Source organism: Vespa crabro, chromosome 1, assembly GCF_910589235.1.
Source record: "Vespa crabro chromosome 1, iyVesCrab1.2, whole genome shotgun sequence".
Classification (NCBI taxonomy): Eukaryota; Metazoa; Arthropoda; class Insecta; order Hymenoptera; family Vespidae; genus Vespa; species Vespa crabro.
The window spans coordinates 15762548-15780485 of NC_060955.1; the positions used below are offsets into that span (position 1 = coordinate 15762548).

Sequence of the window (17938 nt, forward strand, 5' to 3'; positions counted from 1 at the left end):
ACGAACAATGCGTGTCTTTCGTGCGTAGTACTACATAGAAACCAAATTTAATTTCCCTAAAAGGGCACGATGAAGTCCTTTCGACTAAATTTATCACCATCTTTTAAATTTTACACGAGGTCATAACGCATGATTTTTACGTTCTCTCAAAATTGTAAACGTTCCTACGAGCTTTAGTATCAAACCATCCAGTATTCTTGAAAAATAAACGCGACATTCAAGTGATCTCACTCTTATTTGTTTTAAACATTAGACAAAATGGAAGACGAAATGAGCGAGCAAGTTGAACAAAGAACGACATCGATGACCGAAGAAACTTTACGCGTGATAATTTATGTCTCTTGGTTTCTGGGAGTTGGTGTAGCCCGTCCGAAAAGATTACCAAAGTTTGTTACAATAATCGTTCGCGTTCTTCATTTTGGAATCTGCACAGTAATCGTCGCATACGGAGCCATTGATTTTTTCACTTTTGGTACTATTTTCAAGAGTGATATTTACAAGATCATGTACTATATGAACAAGGTCATGTGCTATGTCTCATCCTATTATTACGTTTTCCATGGCATCAGCCATTACGGGAAGTGGCCACTGCTAATGAATAAAATAGAACAATTAAATAAAAAGATCATACGAGAGGTATCGATGAATGAACGATCGATTAAGACGGTTCAGATCTTAGCCGTCATATTGACATTTTTTTTGGGACCAGTATCTCTATTAATACATGCTCTCTATTACTATTTTACTTTACCAGAAGAGATATTCGCTTCCGACCTCCTTCTGTACTATACCATCGCTCAGTCTGCAATCAACAGTTTCGTTTTCGATACCGTCGTCTACGTGATCTGTAATAGATTTAGAAAGATCAATAGAATGATTGAGCTACTAGACAACAAGTTGGTTGCCTCCTTAATCGCATTCAAGATTCGTCGTATAAGAGAATTACACAATGGTAAATGAGATTATAGAAAAATTAGACCTTTTATCGTCAATATTTTAATCTCGAAACTTAATTCCGTAGGTGTTTGTGAGTTGGTGACTCTCATAAATGACATACATGGTGTACAGCTTCTTCTTTGCTCGGCCAATTCGTTCACGATGGTCGTTGCGACGCTCTTTCGAATTTACATGAGTGTTGTTGAACATAATTACACTTTCATGCTGATAAATAACATCATTTGGATAATCTATGCAGGACAATTCGCGCTGATGTGTTGGGTATGTACGCTAACCAATCGAGAATTCAAGAAGACAGGTGTATTAATACACTCCATCATTCCAAATCATGAGAAAAAGGATCGCGATAAACCGTTGTCCATTCTGGCGATTTGCAACGAACACGATTATTCGTTACAAATGCATCAACAACAGCAACACGAAGATCGTCGACGAATTTCTCTCGACATCGGTAGATTCGGTTTAAACTACTTCAGCATGGAAAATCTGTTACGGTCAAATATCGAACGTGACTGTGTCAGAAATGAAATAAACGATTTCTCGAATCAACTTCAGCAACAACCAATCTCTTTTACGGCCTGCGACTTCTTTGAAATAAATAACGCTCTCTTGACTGGTGTAAGTTCATCGGATTCGATCAATATAAACAAATTATCCTAATATTTCATTATATTCTTTGATCAAGTAGTAATATAATTCATATTTTCTAGTTTATAGGTGTTATTACGACTTACTTGATAATCCTCGTTCAATTCTATCAACCTGAGAACGTCCAAATCAAATAAATATCATTAATGAGAATCAATAGAATGATAAATAATATTCAAACAATGGTAATCCTAATAAAAATAAGGACGAGTCGGATAAATCTCAACATCTAATTCTTAAAAACAACATTTATTGAAGATTAAAAAAATATTCTCAAGCATTATCTGAATAAAAACATGTACAGTGACGGTCATATTCAACAAAAAAAAATATATATCAAGACAAAAGGAGCCGATAGTATAGATTCACACAAATAATGTATGCATCACCAAGTATCAAATTTAGTTCATCTCAAAGAGCTAAGGAGAAATAAATAAATTATAAAAGACATAATAAAAAAAAATGCTCGATATAATGAGATGATTTTTAATCAACTTCTTCAATGGTGGGTCCACTACCAGCGCCACCACCGGCACCAGTAGCAGGTCTGCTAGGAAACCCACCAGCAGCACCGCCAGCATCTTGATACAATTTAGTAACTATGGGATTGCAAACTGACTCCAACTCCTTTTGCTTATCCAGGAATTCCTCCTTCTCTGCTAGCTGATTACTATCCATCCAAGAGATGACTTCGTTGCACTTGTTAAGAATCTTCTGCTTGTCTGAAGCATCTATCTTATCCTTCACCTTCTCGTCCTCCATCGTACTCTTCATGTTGAAGCAATAAGATTCGAGAGCATTCTTAGCACTGATTCTATCTCGTTGTTGTTCGTCTTCATTCCGATATCTCTCAGCCTCATTTACCATCCTTTCGATATCTTCCTTTGACAAGCGGCCCTTATCGTTGGTAATCGTGATTTTATTCTCTTTTCCAGTTGACTTTTCAATCGCAGAGACATTCAAGATGCCTGAAAAATTAAATAAAAAACGTATATTAAATAGCATACATGATAAAGAACGTATAACATGTATAAGATTATTATTGATTGACTATTTGATTTAAATTGTTCAAGCGAACCTTCTCAAACGTACCATTGGCATCAATGTCGAAAGTAACTTCGATCTGTGGCACACCTCTCGGTGCTGGCGGAATTCCCGTGAGTTCAAACTTTCCTAAGATATTGTTGTCTTTGGTCATAGCTCTCTCTCCTTCATAAACTTGGATAAGTACACCTGGCTGATTATCCGAATAAGTGGTGAACGTTTGAGTCTGTTTCGTAGGAATCGTAGTGTTTCTCTTAATCAAAGTCGTCATAACACCGCCAGCGGTTTCGATACCAAGGGACAACGGCGTAACATCGAGTAGCAGCAGATCTTGAACCTCTTCGGACTTATCACCGTGCAAAATAGCGGCCTGTACAGCGGCTCCATAAGCCACAGCCTCATCAGGATTAATAGATTTGTTCAATTCCTTGCCATTAAAGAAATCTTGCAAGAGTTTCTGAATCTTCGGTATTCTGGTAGATCCACCGACTAAAACGATGCTATGCACCTGTGACTTGTCCATTTTCGCGTCCCTTAAAGCCTTCTCCACCGGTTCTAGAGTGCTCCTAAAGAGATCGGCACATAGTTCCTCAAATCTAGCTCGAGTGATAGAAGTATAAAAATCGATACCCTCAAATAATGAGTCGATTTCAATGCTAGCTTGCGTCGATGAGCTAAGGGTCCTCTTTGCTCTCTCACAAGCCGTTCTCAAGCGTCTAACAGCTCTCTTATTGCTACTCAAGTCTTTCTTGTACTTTCGCTTAAATTCCTGAACAAAATGATTGACCATACGATTGTCAAAGTCCTCGCCACCAAGGTGAGTATCGCCAGCCGTCGATTTCACTTCAAAAATACCGTCTTCGATCGTCAAAATGGAAACATCGAAAGTACCACCACCAAGATCGAAAATCAGCACATTCTTCTCGCCTGATGTCTTTTTGTCAAGACCATAGGCTATGGCGGCAGCGGTTGGCTCGTTAATAATACGCAAAACATTCAGACCAGCTATTGCACCGGCATCCTTCGTTGCCTGCCGCTGAGAATCATTAAAATAAGCCGGCACAGTAATAACGGCGTTGGTAACAGTCTTTCCGAGATAAGCCTCTGCCGTTTCCTTCATCTTCGTCAGGACCATCGAAGACACTTCTTCTGGGAAGAAAGTCTTCACTTCGCCCTTGTATGTAACCTGAATTTTCGGTTTACCTCCGTCATTCACCACAATGAAAGGCCAATGTTTCATATCACTCTGTACCGTTGAATCATCGAAACGGCGACCAATCAATCGTTTCGCATCTTAAAAAAGATTAATAATTAAAAATGATGAAATATTATTCCAAAAAACTTGTGTTGCGAAGAAGGTAAAATGTTATCTTTAACGTTATATTTTTTCTCCAGAAACATTAAAAATGCATGCTGAGTTTCTCTACGAGTTATAATACATGATACTATATGTCGCAAAACGAATAAATACTACGCTGATCTTGGGTCGTCACGCGCTCACGACACAACATAATGTGTTGCATTTATGCTATTGTACGAAGTCGTTAACGTGAGCATAAGACAAATAAAGAAAATCAAAACGTATTTAATACGTTTGATACAATTATTATCATCGATAATTAAGTTGATTAAATTTTCATTTACTTTGTAATATCTATGCAATCATTAAATAAAAAATGAAAATCCGATCGATTTTTCGAAACGTGAAAAAACTTATGTTTGCTCGTCATAATCGAGAAATTTATAACAAAACCAAAATGTAACTGTTAATTCATTTCAACTTATTTAATGACAACACAAATACGTACCAAAAATTGTGTTACTTGGATTCATAGCAACTTGATTTTTTGCCGCATCTCCGATTAATCGTTCAGTATCGGTGAAGGCTACATAACTTGGCGTAGTCCGATTTCCTTGATCATTGGCAATAATTTCAACTTTTCCATGTTGAAAGACACCTACGCAGGAATACGTAGTACCCAAATCGATTCCAACCGCCGGAGCCTTTGACATGATTCACACTTTGTCTCTGTCGAAAGACAAATAAAAATATATTATATCGTATCGTTTTCATATATTCCCGCGGACAGTTAAGAATAACCTGTTTTTCGTCAGCTAACGCTTATACTGATTTACGTAGATACGCTTCGAGCATCAACTTGAGTCGAAGTTTCTCGAATCTCGTTCTACTTTACGAGAACTGAAAATAACACTTTCAATTTAGATATGATTATGTAATGTTTCATTTTTCTTTTGTTTTTTTTCTTTTCTTTTTTTTTTTAATAAGTCTTACGATCAAATTAAATTTTATCTTATATCTCTTTCTGTCTCCAAATATACGTTGTACGATATCACCTAGAATGAAATTTTAAACACAGTCGACCAAATAGGATTTATCGATCTCCGTAATGACTATCTCATTCAAAGCTCATTATAAGTATTGAATATAAAAGGAAGAACATATTCTATTTCATCTTCATCCTTTGCTTACTTAAATCTCACAAAACAAAGAATACAAGAAAGAAAGTAGACAATTTCGATCAAATTTGAATGATTTGAAACATTTATGATAAAAAGTTGATCCAACAAAAATTGTCCAAATACCCAACTTTTTTTAAATTTAAAATAAAGCAAGAAGGAAAGGGATAGAAAACGGAAACGAATAAAATGTACTTACTCTTTGTACTCCTTTTTTGATAATAAAAATGATAATCTGTAAATTGTCGCGAATACTTAGACAATGTTTGTCACTCGTGCCTGTAAGACTTCTGTAACTTTTCCGTACGAGGAAGTTTTAATAGACTGAATCGCCCGCTTCGAGAAGTTTCTTCGACCGACCAATCCTAATGTCCATTTCGATGATCTTGGCTCGCCATTGGTGGTCAGGCTTTGGCATGCATATAAGGGTATATATGTATATATGTATAGCTTATAATTGCGTTTGACTTGAAGCAAGAAAAGGGATGAAAGTACTGGGACGTGTTATATCGTAAATCGTTCGTAGCTATAATTAACACCGCGAAAAACATTTCTCTTTACTGCGCCAAATATTTCTTCTGATCTAAATATTGACTTTTCCGTAATGATCGGACATCGTATTACTTATTTAATATTAAAATTAACAAATTTATATAACAATTATAATGTTCTTTTTATTTCCTTTGAATTTTTTTAGTTATTTATACATTGTAAGGCATTCTTGAATAGAAATAAATACGTGTTGTGTTGTTACATGCATGAACGTTCATGACATTTCTAGTACGATATACAACGAAACTTCTATGTATAATCTGAAACTATATTAAGAAATGCAAATTTAACACGATAAAATAATGTATATATATATATATATATATATATATATATATATATATATATATATATAATTATTCGCGATAAAAATAAAGATAACCTATATGTAAAATATGAAATTTCTATATGAAATTTCGTAGGCGTAAATTATCAAAGTTATGTATCAAATAACTACATTTCTTAAAATACCATAGATAATCATCAAAGAGTATTGGCTGTTAAAAATTTTTTCAATCGATACATTATATGGTGCGAACATAAATTATCTATATAAAAATTAATCACGATATATTTTTTCAATCTGTGACCATAGTATCTGAATATATAACTATGAAATAAAAATAAATTTAGCCAATTTCGTGAAATTTCTTAAATTTAAAATAAACTTCGAATATAATATTTCAAATATAAATATTTTGCATTTTATATACACACACACGACACACACATATGTTTACACATACAATATAACAATGTTAAAAGTAACTAATGAGCAAAAAAACTTTTATTACATATTCCGATTGGCATTTGATAAATAAAAGGCACATTAGTGCTGCTCCATGAAGCTTGGTATAGTTCGTATGAATCTGGCGGGAACTGAGAACATTTCAAGTCAACTCGCCATATATAACCTTCGAAAATTTTTGTTATAAAAGTTTATTTGGATAGCCTTATTTATTTTTATAAAAATGAATTTACCTGCCAAAATTAAGAAATTAGATGAAGTTGTAGTAAATAGAATCGCAGCTGGTGAAATAATTCAAAGACCAGCAAATGCATTAAAGGAATTAATAGAAAACAGGTAATATCATTTTAATATTATAAATTATATAAATTCCTTGCATTTCTATTATCATTATATGTATATTTATATCGTAGCTTAGATGCTAAAGCCACAAATATACAGATAATAGTGAAAGAAGGAGGATTGAAATTATTACAGGTATTTATACTAATTTATCGAGCATATTAAAATGATATTAAAAAGTATATCCTTTACAGATTCAAGATAATGGTACAGGTATTAAGAAAGATGACATGGAAATTGTATGTGAAAGATTTACTACTAGTAAATTACAAAATTTTGAAGATCTCAAAGCAATATCAACATTTGGATTCCGTGGAGAAGCTTTAGCAAGTATTAGTCATGTTGCTCTTCTAACTATAACAACTAAAACATCTGATGAAAAATGTGCATATAGGTATTATATTTTACTTATAATGATAAATGAAGAGAAATGAAAGAATAGTTATTATTATATTTGGAATATACTTGAATTAATATTTTAGAGCAACATATATTGACAGTAAATTGAAAGAACTACCAAAACCATGTGCTGGTAATCAAGGTACAACAATAACTATTGAAAACTTGTTTTACAATGTTGCAACTAGACGAAAAGCATTGTCCAATGTATCCGAAGAATTTACTAAAATTACAGATGTGGTAATAAAATATGCTATACATAATCCCAAAGTTGGATTTATATTAAAAAAACATGGAGAGACAACACCACAAGTAAAATAATCATTCAAAGTTATTTTAATTAAAAAATATTTAAAATAGCATTTATCTTTCATTATATATCTAAATTTATTATACTATTATAAGGTTCGAACAACACATAATTCTACTAAAATGAATAATATAAGAATTTTATATGGAAATCCAGTGGCAAGAGAGTTATTAGAGATTGAGCTTCAAGATGAAAGTTATCAATTTAAAATGCATGCTCTAATAACAAATCCGAATTACACAAGTAAACGGATGATATTTTTATTATTTATTAATAACCGTCTTGTAGAGTCTACTCGTAAGTATATTATAAACATAATTTAAAAAGTTTATATAAAATTTCTATCCTATTAATATAGATATTATTCATTGCAGCAATTAAAAAAATGTTAGAGGAAACATATACAGTATATCTTCCAAAAAAGACTCATCCATTTTGTTACATATCCTTGGAGATTAATTCAAATAATGTTGATGTTAATGTACATCCAACAAAACATGAAGTTAGATTTCTTCATGAAGACTCTATAATTGAAAAAGTAAAATTGGCTTTGGATGAAAAGTTAGCTGGTGATAGTGCTTCAAGAACCTTTTACTTGCAGGCACGCTTACCAAAAGTAGATGTCACTGAGGAAACTTTGAAAGAAGTTCTACCTGATTTTGAGAAGGAGAATTCAGGAAAACAAAAGAAAATACATCAAAGAGATTTAATCAGAACTGATTCTTCTGATCAAAAGCTTGATAAGTTTAATTTTACTATAAATACTGCTATGAAAATAGCTAGAAGTAATAGTTCTGAACAAACGACAGAATCAAATCTTCAATCTGAAAAAGTGCTTGAATTAAAAATGTCAAATGATACTAAAAATAATGTTGTTACAGATAATATTTCTGTAGATGTACAAAAGATAGATATAACAAACAAAAATGCATTTCTCAAACAAAATAATGAATTACATGAAAAGTATTTACAAAATAATGAATCTGGACATTTAAATACCATTACAAACCAATCAACACAACCCATTTTATCAGAAGCAATTGCATCTACATCAAATAATAGTATTATTACTACTAATAATATTAATCTGAATACTTACCGAGAAGTTTTACTAATGTCAGAAGCTGATTCAGATGATTCATGTAATGAAAAACAATACGAAATAAATAAATGTAATGATTCAATTGCAAAAAATGCACGTAAAAGAGTATATCAATATTTCGGTAATAAGAATATTGAAGATTTGGAAAGAGAACAAATAAAACCAATTATTAATATACAAGAACAAAATAATGATAATAAAATGGAACAATGTACTATAGATAATATTGATTGCATATCTCAACCAAATGTTACAAAAGAAAATGAATCAATACAGGAATTCAAATCTTATTCTGTAAACAATTTTAGAAGAGAAGTAAAATTAACTAGTGTGTTAAAATTGAGAAAACAAGTAGAAGATAACTGTCACCAAGGATTAAGAGAAATTTTATCAAATTTAATATTTGTTGGGTGTATTGATGAAGTATCTACATTAATACAAAGTGGTGTAAATTTATATATATGCAATACCAAAAAATTAGCGTAAGTCTAATTTTCTGATACATATCTGATATCTTTCCTGTATATAATTAAAACTAAAAAATCAATTTTTGTTCTATATAATTAGAGAGGAACTATTCTATGAAATTATGCTATATGACTTTGCTAATTATGGTGTCATAAAGTTCTCAGTAAGTTGCATGTAAAATAAGTTCTCTATTAAAAATAATATCTTAATATTAGAATATCTATGATTCTTTATTACTTTTTACTATTTTTTATTTATTTTTAGGATCCAATATCTTTATATGATTTAGCCATCTTAGGATTAGAAACTGAAGAAGCAGGATGGACGGAAGAAGATGGTTCGAAAGAAGAACTAGCTACGAATGTGAAAGAATTATTATTAGAAAAAGCAGATATGATGAAAGAATATTTTTCTATAGTCATAGATAAAAAAGGAAATTTAAAATCATTACCAATATTATTAGGTAATAATGATATATTGTTAATTATTGTTCGATATTATATGAAAATAATATATTTATTTTATAGATAAGTACTTTCCATTTGAGGGAGGCTTACCAATATATATTTTGCGCTTATCAACAGAGGTTGATTGGACTACCGAACAGCCATGTTTCCAAAATATTTGCAGAGAAACAGCAAAATACTTCAGTGAAATGAATCCTATTCATAATACACATGACTGGAAATATGTTACAGAACATATTTTATATCCAGCAATTAAGGAAAGTTTATTACCTCCAAAACATTTTGCTCATGACTCAACTATATTGCAAATAGCCAGTTTACCTAATTTGTACAAAGTATTTGAAAGATGTTAAGTAATAAATTTTTTCATACCATATTTTTACCTGTGATATTAGCAGTTACATATATATTATCACATATAGAAATCGTATTTCCATCACTTACGTAGAATTTGTAGTATATTCATAATTATTGGTACTTATTCATTGATATTTATTTTTTATAATTAAAATGGAACCGATAAAATATATATTATATAGAAATGTTACACTTTTTACCGCTAATAATCTTCTACTGATCATATAAAATATTTAAAGATATTTGTTTATACTGATTAATAAGTAAAAATTCATTTACATTTAAAAAAAATATCAACAGATTTGTAAAAATGTTAAGTATTATTTTGCAATGCTGTAATGTAAACAAAATTAGAATTATTTCATAATGAAACATACATTGTATGACAGTCTATTAATAAATAAAAGATATTGTTTATCAGTTGTCATAAACTCGACATATTTTTAATGACTTCATTTGTTATGTAAATCTATTAAATGTCTTCTATCTTAAATTACTGTAATATTATGTCATTCCATTTTATATCACTTAACAAATTATCATGTTTATATAATCTATCATATTATAGAATTTATTTTAAGTATATAAAAGTTATCCTTTTGCTACACCAACCAATGCTGGTCTAACTATCCGTTCATGTAGTTTATATCCAATCTTCGATACAACTACAACTGTTCCTGGTTCCTTTCCTTCTACTTCCTAAAAAAATATAACAAGTCATTTATACATTATTTATTTAAAAATTGATAGAATATCTATTATATACTATATTATATGTTATATATATTATATTTACTTAAAATTGCTTACTTGTTGAAATAATGCTTCATGTTGGTTTGGATCAAATTTTTCATTGATAGGATTTAAGGATACTAAACCATGCTTCTTAAAAACCTGTTATCAATATATTACTGTAACTATTTGCATTATGTAATCTATATTATAATAGATTGTATTTACTAATTATACATTACCTTATGTAGTTGTGCTTCAGTCATTATTAGACCTTCATAAAGCGTTTTTAAATGCGGATTCTTATCTGTTAATTCACTTTTAGGCACACTTTCAGTAGCTTTTCCTAACACATCTGCTACATCTAGAAGATCTTTACAGAAACCTTGAATACCAAAAAGCTTGGCGTCCTCAATTTGCTTGGTCAACCGAACTCTAAGATTCTCCCCATCAGCTAATGCTCTCTTATATTTATCTTCTAAAGTATTTTTTACTTCTTTAAGTTCCACTATTTCTTTGATGAGAAGTTCCATTTCTCCTTTTAACTTTTTTTCAGTCGCTGTTGGTTCTTGCAATGGTGTTTGTGCACCTCCCTCATTCTTTTTTTCTTCTGTTACTGTACTGTATCCTTGTTTTTGCCAAGGAAAAATGCGAGATGTTCGAGACAACCTAGAATTAAAATAATTTTTTTCATAAAATAAAATAGCAAATTAATGTAAATATATTAATGTAAACAAAATAGCAAAATAATGTAAATATGCAAAAAGAGCTGCTAAACTTTTCCACTGACTACAATCTTTTCACTGACTAAAATTTTTTTACAGGTACTAATACTTCATGCATACTCAGTATATAGTGATCAAACAAATAATCAAACTAATTTATACATTTCGTACACGGTATTAATTGTATTGTTTAATTTTTTATTACAAAAATCAGTAAAATTAAACTATTAAAATAAAATATTAAGTAATAATCAACTAATAAGAATAGATTATCTAATAGTTAACCTTACATGCATCATAAATATCATTGAAAAGAACTAACTATAAAAGGAATCGAACTTGATTGGTCATATTTATGATGCACTGTTCTAAATATTTACCTGAGCAATGAATTTTTATTCATTTGATATACGATATCTGTTGTAAAACGGGCAAATTTCATTGCTACCGGTATCGTGATCGATGCCATGATTTTCAAAAGATTTTAACGAAAGTGTATACTGAATGATGAAATACTACGAGTCTTGTGCTTTAACAGTGGTTCTCATTTTTTTAAATCACAATTCCGAAATAATATATATTCTTATTATTATACGCTTAAAAAGATTAGTCAATAAATTTAATAAATTAATTTCAATATCTGTTTACAATTTGATATATCCAATTTGATAATTTTTACTATAATATTCTTCTTATAGTAAACATCTAAAGTAATGATTTTCACGAGAATTTAATTAAACAAAAGCCAAATATATAATCGTGTTATTTTATTGGAATGAAGTGGTACAATATAATAAAACAGCATTTGTGAGAATAAAGGCGGTTACTGCAATACCTTATTAATTTTGCAATATTATTACTGTTTATTTAAAAATGAAATAATTATATTCCAGTGTAGCAAGACAATTATTACTAACAGTGAGACCTTAATTTTGTAATCAAAATCTATGTTCATAAAATAAATTTAAACACTATACATATATATACATATACATAATATGTATATATATACATATTATATATATACATATATACATATGTATATATATACATATTATATATATATACATATATACATATATATACACATATATATATATATATGTATATATATATGTATTACATCGTACCGTATATTCTTTGTACTGTATAATGCATACTAGATAAATATAATCTCGTATTTATCATTCAGCTATGCTGAATTAAAAAAGTAAGGACATGTGAAATTCTTTTACTTCGTTGACAAATCTAATTGAGTCAATAAAATCTAACATTTTAATTTCTAATATCGAAATTGTATTATAAAGGCATTTGTCAATTACTTATAATCTATGATATGAAAAGAATTTTTACCTTCAATTAATTAACTGATCATAACTACAATCATAACTTATTATAATTAGAAAATTTGGATCCTAAATTTCCATAGCATACATCATACATTTTTCTATTTATACTTTGTCTACTAAGATTAATCAAAAGTATTGATAATAAATGTAATATTTTTATTAATTATAATTATTAAGATGTATGTCATGTATGAAAAAATTTAAATTATATAATTCATGAATCTTTATATTGAAAATTATTTCTTTACAAAATAACAGCAACTTGTAATTTTCATTATACTAATACTCATAAATTAGAACAATTTGATTTTTTTTTAATGAGAGCTAACTTTTATATTAAGTTATAAAGTTATCTCCTCTCATTCTTTTTTGTTGATAATTTGTAATTATAAGTTGGGTCCCCCTTTGTGTAATATAACTATCACATTTATTGTAGTTCCTCTAAATGTCTCACTGCTTTTCGAGTAACGTTGTCTGTCACCCTGTAACATATTTCATAACTAAACCATAGCAGCGTAGCCGTGCACGAGATAGACAGTACTTGTGCATAATACAGCAACCGTACATTTCAACATAGAAAAATTAAATAAATACATTGTATGAGAAAAGGAAAAGGGATTGATACGTTACGATGAATTAATATCCAAAGCCTACACATATCGTAGGTAAAAAGTGAGACGAAGACAAGATAGAAATTCTCTGGCTACAGGCTACAAAAATGGTTTTTTAATTACGTAAGTAACCGTTCACTTATTCTGTGTTTGGTGTATTCCTTTAACATTTAATACAAAAATTAATCTATTTTTCCTAGCATGACATTCGAAATGTGTAAATGTCTTCCAACAAATTCTACTGGTAAAATCACTTAACCACTAGATTTTATTAAATGTACATAAATAATCATTTATCATTCAATTGTGTCTTAATTGCGATCCACGTCAATAGATTGTTACTTTCCATTTCTTTCCTATTTTAAGCTGCGGATATTTTATTTGTTATAGCATCCAAGCTTCCGTTTTTTTATGAAGTCGCAATGTTCTTGATTTCTATTTTTGCATCTCATTTTATAAGATGAAATTGAAGAGAAAGGAACTTTACTTTTAAGTCACATTTTCTAATCAGTAATGTGACATATTTAGATTTTGATATTCCAATCAATTACATGTCCTTCTCTATCATAAATTATTTGATCGAAAATTTTCAGCCATGTTATGTGATATTTAAATATATCTAACATGTATAGAGGTTAGAATCCTTCCTGATACTGTTTTGAATCCAGTTTGGCTTGAATAACTTCTAATTGTCTCTTTGCTTCACATTGAGGAAAATTTTGTAGATCATAATATTGTGGTGCTATCTTTAGTAACCAGTCAGCTAAAAATATAAATTTTATTTATTGTAAACATTTATCGCAAAATAAACTGTATTTTGTATATTTCATATAGGAGCATTCTTACGTTTAATATCAGTAACTGTTCTAATATAATTTTTGGTTGTGAGTACAAACTCATTATAAATCACCCATTCTGGCTTGTGATCCAAACAAGTGCTTGGATGTAATTGTACAATTTGATTATCCTTAATTGTTAAGTAATGGCCTGTTCTTTCTAAATGAGCCACCTAGTTTCAAAGAATGGATACAGACTATTATAACTGTGATTAGTATCTATAGTAATGTAATGTAGTGCATTAATACCTGCATGAAGAAACCATTCACAAGAGCTTTCCTTATATTTATATAATAATCTTTTGACGTGAAGTCAGTAGAAGTGCGTTTCAAAGCAAACCTATCCATTATTCTACTTAATTGTTGTCTGACATTATCTCCACTTTTTAAAGATCGATAATTGACAAAATTGTCGTAACACCATTGTGGATCTTCCAAATCTAATATAATTTTAAGGAACAATATTTAGTTAAAAATATCTTGCAAAAAAAAAGCAACGGAAAAAAAATAAAATAAAAATTTACTTACTTTGTTTGAAAGCATGGTAAACATTGAGTAATGTTAAATGATCACCATCGATGTGAGCAAATCTCATTTTTGCATCATCTGCTGCCTTCTTTGATTCATTTGGCCTCACAAAACACTGTGGGACTAATACAACGTCATTCATCAATACACTACCATGCTAACTTACCACGACTTTGACTCTAATTCTTTTCTTACTATTATAAATTCGTTTAATTACATCTAAAATAATTTCTTAACGCTTACTCGTAGTAAAAAATCATATAAATAGTAAATTTTATACATATTAAATTCTCTTTTTAATTGCTAACTAATAACATTAATATATTTCTAATTGTTATAAAACTTTACCTGAAAGCATGGCAGTAATGCTAAGTATCTCATTACTACAATTGTGATTACAAGAAGCAATTAACATTTTGGCTAATTGTGGATCCAAAGGAAATTCTGCCATTATAGCTCCAAGATCTGTTAAATTTCCATCATCATCAAGAGCTGCTAAATAATTGAGAAGTTCCAGTGCTCTCATTAAAGTTTCAGGTGCAGGTGGGTCCATAAAATCAAAATGTACCTATGATAATAAATGTAAGAACATATTAAATATTTATTATTTTATTATACTTTCATTTAAATATTTTTATATTATAATAAAAAATACCAGATCATCGATTCCCAACTTCTTTAATTGCAACACAACACTACCAAGATTTGATCGCAGAATCTCTGGATAAGTATTATCTTGCATTTCATTTTTATATGCTTTTTCTGTGTACAGCCTAAAACATTTGCCTGGACGAGTACGACCTGCACGACCAGCACGTTGTTGTGCAGAAGCTTTACTAATTGGTGATACAAGAAGTGACTCTACACGAATCCTGGGGTTATAGACCTATCAAAACATGTCCACTAATCAATCAATGTATCTTGGTAAATAATAAACGAAAATTATTGATAATAAAATTTACCTTCTGTTTGGCAAACCCAGGATCAATCACAAAGACTACACCATCTATTGTTAATGATGTTTCTGCTATGTTAGTTGATACTACAACTTTTCGACCAATAGCACCATTAGGTTTGTTTGGAGGAGCAGGTTCAAAAATTCTTTGTTGAAGATTTGGAGGTAATGTTGAATATAGTGGAATACACTTAAGTTCACCAACTTCGGGACCTAAATTATCCATTTCTCTTTTGATTCTTTTACAAGCTTCTTCAATTTCTTCTTGTCCAGTTAAAAACAAAAGTAGATCTCCACTCACTTCTTCACACACATGTATTTGAATAACTGTTCTAATAGCAGCTTCTAAATAATCTCTTTCTGGTTCTGGCGTATAAAAAATTTCAACTGGATGTGTTCTACCAGGTACATTCATGAGTGGCGCATTATCAAAATACTGTTGAAATTTTCCAGCATCTAAAGTTGCACTCATAATTACAAGCTTTAAATCTGGTCTTTGCTTTATCACTTCTTTTAAAACACCCATAAGTAAATCAGTAGCTAAAGTTCTTTCATGAGCTTCATCAAGTAAAATTACTTGATATGCTTCAAGCATAGGATCAGACATGCCTTCACGTAGAAGCATACCATCTGTCATATACTTCAACACAGTTTTTGGAGAACTACAGTCTTCAAAACGAATACTATATCCAACTTCTTGACCTGTTTAAAATAAATACCATTAAATATTTGGATATGAAAATTCATATAAAGTATAAATTAAAGAATATTTAATTAAACTTTACCTAAACAAACATCCATTTCTTCTGAAACTCTTTGTGCAACAGACATTGCTGCTACTCTTCTTGGTGAAGTACATGCTACACCCTTGATTCCTATACATCTTGAATACTCCACACACCATTGTGGTATCTGTGTAGTTTTTCCTGATCCTGTTTCTCCTACAAGCACTATGCATTGATGATTTGCTAAAAGCCTCATGAAATCAACACGATATTCGAACACAGGTAGTGTTATCCTCTTTTTATAAAATTCATGGTAGCGTGGTGTATAAGGAAGTCCATTATATGGGTTAATTTGAACTTGATTTTTTGGGTCAGTAGGAGCTGCAGGCACATTATTAGATGTTGATCCAATTCTAAAAACAATAGTAACTTTTTTATATTTCCAAAAGTATAAATGACTTAAAATAATTATACATGTATGTAGATTGAATGCATAACATCATTGCAATAAGACACATTACTAACAATCTATTATGATTGTCTTTGTATCTTCTTCGATTTTATAACTAGTATATTGACATCGGCTGCACGCGGTAATCGTGCAAAATAAACTTGGTTGAGAACCACTACGAATGAGTAGAGCAAACAATCGACGACATAGAATACTTTTTCTGTTACATTCTAAGATATTGTAGTAAAATTAATTCTCTTCTTTCATTTTTCATATAAATGATAATTTTTAACACAGACGAAAATACAATCTAAAACTGTTAAAACACATATGTAACATAGCACTATGTATCCAGAAAATGAGTAACAATGCACATGGCAAAATCCACCATTAAATTTTTTCTTCTTTAAAAATTAAATCAACATTTGTATTACTTACGTTCTTCGTTTGACATAGGGATCGACAACATCAATCCTACGTTTCGACATAATTCTTGTCTCCTCGCAGGCAAGCAACAGCAGAAACTGTTTACCTGAAATCGTTTCCGAGGCGTCACAAAATGGCAAGCCAACAGGCCAAAGCCAAACCTGAAACCGTGACTGTAGATGTACACCGTGAACTTAGACGAAAGGAAATACGACGCTTGCGCAGTTATCTAAATTTTAATTTCTAGAATTTTGCACGTTACATTTAAAGATTTATGAATATCTAAATATACAAATATTTTATATAAATAATTTTTATAAATTTAATTAAAACATTATACACATATCTTTCAGGTGAGAATGAAAAAATAGATATACTAAAAGCTTACCTATATATGTATCTATGATAAAAAGCTCATATTTCGTATGCAATACATATACTTTTAGTTCAGTTTTCATAATACTTTGAATTAAAAAAAACTAATGACAATACAAATATGAGCGATAACGATATCTAGCGCACAATGTGTACATATATACATATATATATGTATGTATGCATGTATGCATGTATGCATGTATGCATGTATGTATGTATGTATGCATGTATGTATGTATGTATGTATGCATGTATGTATGTATGTATGTATGTATGCATGCATGTATGTATGTATGCATGCATGTATGTATGTATGTATGTATGTATGTATGTATGTATGTATGTATGTA

General features: G+C 30.0%; 5 protein-coding genes across 11 annotated transcripts; 2 read left to right on the top strand and 3 right to left on the bottom strand.

The window, feature by feature from the left end:
- Positions 1 to 113: 113 nt before the first annotated feature.
- LOC124425769 lies at positions 114 to 1807 on the top strand. The gene is made up of 3 exons (XM_046966619.1): positions 114 to 952; positions 1022 to 1575; positions 1668 to 1807. Exons 1-3 carry the CDS (start codon positions 259 to 261, stop codon positions 1740 to 1742), a joined length of 1323 nt encoding a protein of 440 aa, XP_046822575.1. The 5' UTR covers positions 114 to 258; the 3' UTR covers positions 1743 to 1807.
- Positions 1808 to 1838: 31 nt separating this feature from the next.
- Positions 1839 to 5466, bottom strand: LOC124425724 (heat shock 70 kDa protein cognate 4-like). Of its 2 annotated transcripts, XM_046966493.1 has the most exons (5): positions 5327 to 5459; positions 4751 to 4849; positions 4458 to 4678; positions 2698 to 3942; positions 1839 to 2573 (listed from the first exon to the last, which is right to left on the bottom strand). In XM_046966493.1, the coding sequence occupies exons 3-5, from the start codon at positions 4660 to 4662 to the stop codon at positions 2092 to 2094; spliced, it is 1932 nt and encodes a 643-aa protein (XP_046822449.1). In that variant the 5' UTR covers positions 4663 to 4678; positions 4751 to 4849; positions 5327 to 5459; the 3' UTR covers positions 1839 to 2091. The 2 variants fall into 2 exon arrangements, with proteins under 2 accessions (XP_046822449.1, XP_046822438.1); XM_046966482.1 differs by lacking the exon at positions 4751 to 4849 and having other exon boundaries at positions 5327 to 5466.
- Positions 5467 to 5594: 128 nt separating this feature from the next.
- On the top strand, positions 5595 to 9891 carry LOC124425687 (DNA mismatch repair protein Mlh1). 5 transcript variants are annotated; one of them, XM_046966384.1, is made up of 10 exons: positions 5595 to 5728; positions 6504 to 6763; positions 6841 to 6904; positions 6964 to 7163; positions 7252 to 7480; positions 7574 to 7775; positions 7853 to 9062; positions 9148 to 9211; positions 9313 to 9511; positions 9576 to 9891. In XM_046966384.1, the coding sequence occupies exons 2-10, from the start codon at positions 6651 to 6653 to the stop codon at positions 9866 to 9868; spliced, it is 2574 nt and encodes an 857-aa protein (XP_046822340.1). In that variant the 5' UTR covers positions 5595 to 5728; positions 6504 to 6650; the 3' UTR covers positions 9869 to 9891. The 5 variants fall into 5 exon arrangements, with proteins under 5 accessions (XP_046822340.1, XP_046822351.1, XP_046822331.1 ...); XM_046966395.1 differs by having other exon boundaries at positions 5595 to 5645; XM_046966375.1 differs by having other exon boundaries at positions 5660 to 5907.
- A 92-nt stretch (positions 9892 to 9983) lies between these two features.
- LOC124425777 (grpE protein homolog 1, mitochondrial) lies at positions 9984 to 11873 on the bottom strand. The gene is made up of 4 exons (XM_046966647.1): positions 11710 to 11873; positions 10847 to 11273; positions 10683 to 10766; positions 9984 to 10571 (listed from the first exon to the last, which is right to left on the bottom strand). Exons 1-4 carry the CDS (start codon positions 11796 to 11798, stop codon positions 10464 to 10466), a joined length of 708 nt encoding a protein of 235 aa, XP_046822603.1. The 5' UTR covers positions 11799 to 11873; the 3' UTR covers positions 9984 to 10463.
- Positions 11874 to 13528: 1655 nt separating this feature from the next.
- Positions 13529 to 17383, bottom strand: LOC124425704 (putative pre-mRNA-splicing factor ATP-dependent RNA helicase PRP1). Of its 2 annotated transcripts, XM_046966436.1 has the most exons (10): positions 17223 to 17363; positions 16859 to 17100; positions 16394 to 16746; positions 15616 to 16310; positions 15309 to 15539; positions 15002 to 15221; positions 14654 to 14776; positions 14375 to 14565; positions 14136 to 14298; positions 13529 to 14052 (listed from the first exon to the last, which is right to left on the bottom strand). In XM_046966436.1, exons 3-10 carry the CDS (start codon positions 16587 to 16589, stop codon positions 13925 to 13927), a joined length of 1947 nt encoding a protein of 648 aa, XP_046822392.1. In that variant the 5' UTR covers positions 16590 to 16746; positions 16859 to 17100; positions 17223 to 17363; the 3' UTR covers positions 13529 to 13924. The 2 variants fall into 2 exon arrangements, with proteins under 2 accessions (XP_046822392.1, XP_046822383.1); XM_046966427.1 differs by lacking the exon at positions 16859 to 17100 and having other exon boundaries at positions 17223 to 17383.
- Positions 17384 to 17938: the final 555 nt, after the last annotated feature.

Excerpts from the sequence above, each read along its gene's own strand:
- LOC124425769 (XM_046966619.1), top strand. The coding sequence starts at position 259 with ATGGAAGACGAAATGAGCGAGCAAGTTGAACAAAGAACGACATCGATG. Across the intron at positions 953-1,021 it reads TATAAGAGAATTACACAATG|GTGTTTGTGAGTTGGTGACT; the intron begins GTAAATGAGATT and ends TTAATTCCGTAG. Across the intron at positions 1,576-1,667 it reads ATAACGCTCTCTTGACTGGT|TTTATAGGTGTTATTACGAC; the intron begins GTAAGTTCATCG and ends CATATTTTCTAG.
- LOC124425724 (XM_046966482.1), bottom strand. The coding sequence starts at position 4,662 with ATGTCAAAGGCTCCGGCGGTTGGAATCGATTTGGGTACTACGTATTCC. Across the intron at positions 3,943-4,457 it reads TCCAAGTAACACAATTTTTG|ATGCGAAACGATTGATTGGT; the intron begins GTACGTATTTGT and ends ATCTTTTTTAAG. Across the intron at positions 2,574-2,697 it reads TTTCGACATTGATGCCAATG|GCATCTTGAATGTCTCTGCG; the intron begins GTACGTTTGAGA and ends TTAATTTTTCAG.
- LOC124425687 (XM_046966384.1), top strand. The coding sequence starts at position 6,651 with ATGAATTTACCTGCCAAAATTAAGAAATTAGATGAAGTTGTAGTAAAT. Across the intron at positions 7,164-7,251 it reads GATGAAAAATGTGCATATAG|AGCAACATATATTGACAGTA; the intron begins GTATTATATTTT and ends TTAATATTTTAG. Across the intron at positions 9,512-9,575 it reads ATCATTACCAATATTATTAG|ATAAGTACTTTCCATTTGAG; the intron begins GTAATAATGATA and ends TTTATTTTATAG.
- LOC124425777 (XM_046966647.1), bottom strand. The coding sequence starts at position 11,798 with ATGGCATCGATCACGATACCGGTAGCAATGAAATTTGCCCGTTTTACA. Across the intron at positions 11,274-11,709 it reads AATAAAAATTCATTGCTCAG|GTTGTCTCGAACATCTCGCA; the intron begins GTAAATATTTAG and ends TTTTAATTCTAG. Across the intron at positions 10,572-10,682 it reads ATGAAGCATTATTTCAACAA|GAAGTAGAAGGAAAGGAACC; the intron begins GTAAGCAATTTT and ends ATATTTTTTTAG.
- LOC124425704 (XM_046966427.1), bottom strand. The coding sequence starts at position 17,272 with ATGTCGAAACGTAGGATTGATGTTGTCGATCCCTATGTCAAACGAAGA. Across the intron at positions 16,747-17,222 it reads CCCTATGTCAAACGAAGAAC|AATTGGATCAACATCTAATA; the intron begins GTAAGTAATACA and ends TATTGTTTTTAG. Across the intron at positions 15,222-15,308 it reads AGTTGGGAATCGATGATCTG|GTACATTTTGATTTTATGGA; the intron begins GTATTTTTTATT and ends TTATTATCATAG.